This window comes from Pollachius pollachius (genome assembly GCF_949987615.1).
Source record: "Pollachius pollachius genome assembly, chromosome: 7".
In the NCBI taxonomy this organism is placed as follows: domain Eukaryota; kingdom Metazoa; phylum Chordata; class Actinopteri; order Gadiformes; family Gadidae; genus Pollachius; species Pollachius pollachius.
In genome coordinates, this window is record NC_136940.1 from 21262478 (window position 1) to 21269977 (window position 7500).

The 7500-nt window shown below is 47.0% G+C and overlaps 1 protein-coding gene across 2 annotated transcripts in view; it reads right to left on the reverse strand.

Moving 5' to 3' along the window:
- Positions 1 to 3241: 3241 nt before the first annotated feature.
- tle5 (TLE family member 5, transcriptional modulator) overlaps positions 3242 to 7500 on the reverse strand; it is a 30534-nt gene continuing 26275 nt past the window's right edge. Inside the window, exon 7 of one of the 2 annotated variants that reach the window (XM_079739112.1) lies at positions 3242 to 7007. In XM_079739112.1, the coding sequence (XP_079595238.1) occupies positions 6783 to 7007 (225 nt within the window). In that variant the 3' untranslated portion in view covers positions 3242 to 6782. Of the gene's footprint in view, positions 7011 to 7500 lie in introns of both variants that reach the window. The other variant, XM_079739111.1, reaches the window with a different exon arrangement.

The window sequence follows — 7500 nt, forward strand, 5'->3', positions numbered from 1 at the left end:
GAGAGATTAAGAGAGGATAGATGGATATAAAGAGAGAGGGGGGGGTTCAGTGAAGGAAAGTAGATTGAGCCGCTGAGCGAGAGAAGGGTTGTTTGTATCTCTTATGCCTGCATTAAAGTTTGAATAGTTGTTATTTTTGTCTTTGCAGTTACTGAAGGGAGACGGCAGCTGTACACACACACACACACACACACACACACACACACACACACGCGCGCGCGCGCACACACACAAGTCCAGATCAGACAAGTAGACCAAGTGACAGGCTCCCATGGTGCACCACTAGAAGTATCTGTATTAGACTGGGTTGTGTTGACACCGTCTCTTCCTCCAGCTGAGAGGTGAGAAACAGAGGGAGAGAGAGGGGGAGAGAGAGAGAGAGAGAGAAAGAGAAAGAGAGAGACAGAGAAAGAGAGAGAGAAAATTGCAGAGATCTAGACAAAGGCGTGATATTACAGGGAGATTCTCAGTGTGGAAGGATGGAGGGATGGATGGAGGGGGGTGTTGTGGTATGAAGGGATGATGAGGGATGGAGGGAGAGCTGGTGTGTGTGAGTGTGTGTCGGGGGCGCGCGGGGGGGGGGGGGGGGGGTGTTAAGAGATTGACAGCCTGCGGTCCAAGGAACGAATGAATAAACCAGCACAGCAGGGCAGAGATTGAGAAAGAGAGAGAGAGAGAGAGAGAGAGAGAGAGAAAGAGCGACAGAGAGCAAGAGAAGGAGAGAGAGCGCGGAAGAGAAGGAAGAGAGTGATGGCCGATGAAGATGAGAAAAATGGAAAGAGAGAGATGAAGCGTTAGATTGGTGGAGGGTGGCGACGAGAAAAGGTCTTCAGCAATCAAGCCCTGAAAGAGAGGGAGAGAGAGAGAGACAGAGAGAGAGAGAGGACGGAAGACAAGTGGGCTCTGAATGAGTCAATCATGATTAATCAGGATGTCTCTCTCCCTCTCTCTCTGCTTACACACATCGTCATCATCACCACACATGCATGCTCATGCTGGAAGAGAGAGAGAGAGAGAGAGAGAGAGAGAGAGAGAGAGAGAGAGATTCATGGCTCTCTTGTAGTCGATTACACATTCAGACCCATGCATGAGTATTCACAGACACGCACCCCACGCTCACGCACACACACAAACTCGTATGGGGCCTTCAGTGAATTGTAATCATGACACACACACGCACACGCACACGCACACACACACACACACACACACAGACATTGAATTGAATCGTTGCATTCTCTAGTACTAACAAGTCACATTACATAGAGAGTTCGAATGAAGCTATGACGTGTGAATAGGGCAGATAGGCCTGAGGCTAGTCCTCAAGTATACACACAAGGATGAATAGAAAATCAAGGCCATGGAACGTCCACTTAAGGAGCACTGTCTGGATCCACGGAGAGGTTGCCGACAGCCTTATCTTGTAGGTGTTGAAAACCTGTAGTGGGGAAGCAGTCACAACGCCACAAAGAAATGAACATGCTTAGATGCTGTTGGGCCCTAATGCGTGGAAATGATACCTAGCATGAAACATTGAAATCAGTAGCACAGGACACCGGAGCGGAGGGAATGTGCACTAACATCTAAACAGGATGCAGGACTCTATAGCCAAAAGGTTCCGTGTTCGATCCCCAGGTCACCTGTAGCTGAACAAGAAAGAGGCCAGACACACATGACCTTTATAGTGTCGTTGATGTTTCAAATATTTCTTTAAGGCCGGATTAAAGTTAATTCCCACCTAGAGACATTAGGACGAGTACTTGGCGTCTACGTTTGGGTTTGTGACGTCTTCGATATTGCCTGACAACAAATATTATTTTTTTACTAATAGGACCAAATATTCAGACTCAGAATCAATCCAAACAAGAACAAATACCAAATGCGTGCACAGAGAGACGCTTTTTATCAATAATTTAATCCAGATTCAACAACCATCCTCTTCGTAGTGACACTCCAATGGCCATTAACACCCTTAATCATGGCTCAATTGAGGGATACCAACAGATCACATTCAGATGGACTAGACAGGCAGCACCCGTATCAAATGGACTTTTGACACAAAAGAGGAAGTGTACATTAGCTAGATAGTAGGAATTATAATATTACAAATGAACAATAGCACACGCACGCACACACACACAGTATGGAGAGAGAAAGGTACAGAGGAAGCAAACGCAGTTATTATAATGTAGCAGACAACCGCCTACTCGCCCCTTCCTCTCTACTTCTCATGCACACAAAGGCACGCACGCACACACACACACGAAGGGGAACACAATCACTCACACACACACAGACGCAGATATGCACATGCACGCACACCCACACCCACACCCACACGGGGGGGGGGGGGGGGGGGGGAAGTATAATCAAGTCAGAAATGTCAGGACACGCTGTCATTCCTAACATGCGCATAGACGTGCCTTTATTTTCTTCAAATACTAACCATTGCTCGTCTCATGCCTCAGGTCCTTCTCCCTTGAGTGTTTAGGGAAAAGACAGCATGCTCCCCAGTACACGAGTACATGAGCATCACGCACAGGTGCCTGTCTGGACACCGGCCAAAGTCTGTCATAAAAAAAAAAAGTCTGTCCTGAATCATGCTGCACGGAATGAATGCAGCCTCATTAACAACGCAAACAAACACATAAACCAAAGCAGACGTAAACATATCTTGATGTAATGAGATAATCTCTGGGTTAACGGCTTTAACCTTGCCAGAAGTAGCCTAGAAGGTGGACATAGAACAGTTTGTAAATCAATACTTCCGCCTTGTGGAATGTCTGAAAACTACAGGGGGCCGGACCCAAGCAATCTACATTCACCAGTCCCAGCATTAAAAGGTCCGTTGTCTGTCGACTGTCGTTTACAAGACTGGACAAACACTAGAAAAACCTGACAGGGCTGGGTTTACTCTGAATCTTTCTTCATGCTTAGTTGCTCTTTTGCTGGTATTTACAACATGAAGGTTGTATGCAAAAATATATTGTAGTCTACATAATGTCACCTAACGTTATGTTAATGCCACCAGTCGCCTTATTACGATTTACCCAAAACTACTTCATTTTCTATGATAAACATTCAGCAACTTAATGTAGTTTTTTAAATTCAATTAAATATATGTATGAACTTGGTTGTGATGTGTTGCTGGATCAAGAGTATTTTTTTTTCCTGCAATTGAACACGTAAAGCAGCAATACAGAGAAACACAGAGACGTTAAACAGAAGACAGGGATGCACCTTGATTTGATTGACTTTATTTGTAAGGCACCAGAAAGTCCTTCCTTACTGCAGAACATTCCGTTGTATTTATAGTAAATGTTTTAACTTTTTTTTATGTCACCTTTTTCCTTTAAATGAAGCTATGAGATCATGACACAAAACATTTTTTTTTTTTGCTAAAGTACACACTTTCAGGTTTTACATTATACACAAAATAAGTATTTTAAAAAAAGACCTTTACAAAGCTCAAAACTCTTACGATGCTTTACACAATGGGGAGGGGAGGGGAGGGGGGCTGGAGCCACAGGACAGGGGAAGTGAGGGGGTTAAAGGGCAGAGGTCCATCTTAATGCAGCCTCCACCATCACCCACCCCACCCCACCAACCTGGTGTCACGTCAGGTACTGTAACACAATAGCACAACAATCCTCCGGGCCGGAGGCAGAGAAGATGCAGCCGTATACACATAAAGCTTTCTATGCGCGGTGCCGGTACAGAATCGTCGACAACCCTGGTCTACACTCAAACAAATACATAGAATTGAATTTGTATTGGATTCCTTTAACAAAAAAAATGATTTGCTCCTAGTCATAGCGTTTAATATAGAAAAGAAACTAAATGAGAAAAAGAAAGAAACATAAGTGCATTTGGTCAGAGTTTGAATGAAATATCCTTTTGAAATAACACGCCTTTCGCTAGAAAGAATTCAATCTATAAGGTCCCTATATTGAAGACATGCACTGTGTGTCAACAAGCGCGGTACGTACCTAGATACATACGGTAGCGGCTGGATGGCGGTGATATTTGACTAGCGGTATTCACAGGCCAGATAGAGCATATTATTAGGAGTACGATTCAGTAACAGCAATGCATCTCGTGTTGTATTTTCTTTTTCATCCATGACTGAACCTAAAACAGCTTTTTAACACTTTTTTTTTTTTGTATACACACAAAACATACACCGCAAAAGGAGCGTCATATACTGCGAGAAGTCCCAAAAACAGAAGTCTTCCTCATCGTCAGACCTTTGAAAAAGAGGTTTGTTGCATGACCGCCTACCCTTTGGTCCACAGACCTAACATTCGTCTGAGCTGACGATCCCGTCCTCAATTTCATTCCTAATTCATCGAAATGAGGTCCAATGATGACCCGGAAGTAAAATGCTTTGTATTCAGAATCTTCTCAAATCAGGGCGATTGTTTATGACATGGAGGAATGAAAGTCTCCATCACAGTGGAAACCCACCGAAACAGAGGTGTTGGGGACTGACATGGGTGTGTGTGTTTGTATACAGATCTGGAATTTGCTCAGAGATATATTGGGCGTGTGACCACCCCTTCAAAAAGGTGTACTGCATGGATAATAGCTGATCAACTCTGAGCCGATATCTGTTACCAACAGCTAAAGCGTCAAAATAAAAAGCCGGCTGACGTGAAGGAAGTGGGTCACAGGCGAAGCTCAGTGTCGCCGTTACTGCTTGTGCTTTGTCCGTCTGTTCAGCACCAGTCAGCCACCGGATCTCACACGAGAGCTGCTGGTCAGCTGTGTTCGTTTCACACGGTTTGTATGTACAAAGGTTCTTTTACACCTGAATTCAATGGGGGGGAAAGGGAGAAATGTACTTGGGAGGGGCAGATGTTTTACATATTTTTCCGAATGGGTTCCTGGTTTTGTTCCTGCTATGACTAAAAACAGACATGGAGAGAATAGTTTTCCCAAAATAAACTGCGGACCTAAAAAACCTCAACAAAAAAAAAAACCTCAGCACATATTGTAATGAAAGTCAACTCTATGTGTTTCGCTGAGTACCATCTGCAGTCCTGTCTGGCATTGTCCTGTCCTTGGTTTCTTTTTTTGGTGTTATTTTCATATTATTTTTTCCATCCATCCTAACCACGGCGCTGTGGTACACTCTCAAAGACACACAGTGCCCCCTGCTGTCAGCGACACTAGCTGCACCCACCCACACCTCGGCGTATGTACACTACATACTAGTGCAGATACAGGATGGAAACATGACGAAGGGAGGGAGAGTGGGTGTGTGTGAGGGGGGGGGATGAAGGGGTGGCACGAGAGGCTGGGGGTCGGGGCGGAGGCCACAGAGTCCGGGAGCCAGGTGAGTTGGTTTTATCACACAAAGTGCCAGCTCGACACTTTCTCTGTGACTGCAGCTGCGGAATTAGGAGTACCCTCCCCAGTAAGGTGAAGGTCGCACACAAGCAAGCGCTGCCCGCCACCCAGCGCCCCCGCTGAGGTGTGCGCGCGGATCATGAGCAGTATAAGGACTTAGTAACCAAAATAAAAACAAGGAATAAATACAAGTTATTCAACGCTGCGTTTTGAGTGTTTCCCGATTAACCGCGTTAGTGTGGCGGTGGCTCTTAGAGGGTCGTTTACCTCCCTTACCAATCTAAAATTTGAGATTGTACAAAAAAAAAAAAAAAAAAGTGTTGACTGCGCTGTACTGAGTTCTTCCTCGGAGCAAGATGTGTTCGCTGTGGGAGCCCTACGGGTCTAATCGAGGCCCCAGTGAACGACTGGCTGGGGAGAGGAGCTCCGCACTGCAACGCGAAAAAGCAGCCTCTCCCGTTACCACAGGGGCGAGAGGATCCTGTTCAAACAATACGGATCAAACAAAACCTTTCCTTCTTCTTTTCCTTTTTTTTTTTTAAACACGGCTATAATATGACTGGAAATAGACACAGACCGTTCCCGCAACTCACGCACGACTACCGATCTTCTCACGCGACGGTTGGCGTCGTCGTTGGTCGGCTCGATTTTAAACGGCAAAAATAACAAACCAAAACAACGGAATCTTGCAGGTATCCATGCAAACGACCTAATAGCTTGTCTACACCTCCAGATGAGCCGAGCACAAAATTACACCCTTACACGAGTTCACACTAAAACCCAGGAGGACTGCAGGCCCACGTGAGGCCCCTGTCTGCACAATGACAATGGCAGGTAAGCACGTAGTCTGTGTCGAACAGCTTCTGTATGGTACATTCAAATGTACAGAACCCCTCTGCTTCACAAGAACACTTAGCACAGAGGGAGGGGGGGGGGGGGGGAATAATGGAAACAAAATGTCTGGAGAGAGAAAGAAAACCGTATGGTGGAGAGAGGGAGGGAAAGTAGGGACTTGGAACAAAAGGGTAGCTGTGATAAAAAAAAAACAACTTAATAAAACATTCAAATCCAACTTGGAAAATCAATGGAAAAAACCCACAAAAGGTAGATCAAGATGAAATACAAAAGATCGCATAAAAAGAAGACTTCAATGTGATCGTGAGAGACGGGGGGGGGGGGAAACAAAGAAAGATAGAAACAGGCAGAGGCAATCAAGGAGAAAAAACAAAACTATAGTATATACGGGGCGGGGGGGTAGTGAGGGGGAGAGAGGGGGGGCAGGAGGAAGCAGACAAACGCTAGGCAGGAGGGTGGAGAAGGGAAGGTGGGTGACAGGTAAGGGACATGGGGTGGGGGTGGGGGTGGGGGGAAGAGATCGAAGGGGGTGGGGATAGAGGGAGGGAGGGAGGAGCGAGGGGAGATGCCGGTCTCTAATCGGACTTGTCCCCGTCGTCGTCGCGGTGGCTGTCGGCCCCGTCGCGGGACGCCTTCTCCTCCTTGGCCAGCTGGGCCTGGGAGGCCAGGATGGAGGAGAGGGAGAAGAGGCCGGACGAGGTGGTGACGGCGGGCAGGGCCGGCTGGCTCAGGCCCAGAGGCAGGGGGGTCATGGGCAGGGCCAGCCCCTGGAGCTGGGACAGCTGGTGAGCCTGGAGCTGCTGCTGCACGGAAGACCAGCGAGCAGAGCGGAGGGGCCGGGCGAGAGACAGAGACAGAGACAGAGACAGAGACAGAGAGAGAGAGAGAGAGAGAGAGAGACAGAGCCAGAGAGACAGAGAAAGAGAGAGAGACAGAGAGACAGAGACAGAGCCAGAGAGACAGAGACAGAGACAGAGAAAGAGAGAGAGACAGAGAGACAGAGACAGAGCCAGAGAGATAGAGACAGAGACAGAGAGAGAGAGAGACAGAGAGAGAGAGAGAGAGAGACAGAGACAGAGAGAGACAGAGAGAGAGAGATAGAGACAGAGAGAGACAAAGAGAGAGAGAGAGACAGAGACAGAGAGAGACAGAGACAGAGAGAGAGTCAGAGAGACAGAGAGACAGAGAGAGACAGAGACAGAGAGAGAGAGAGACAGAGAGAGAGCCAGAGACAGAGAGACAGAGAGAGAGACAGAGACAGAGAGAGACACAGAGACAGAGACAGAGAGAGAC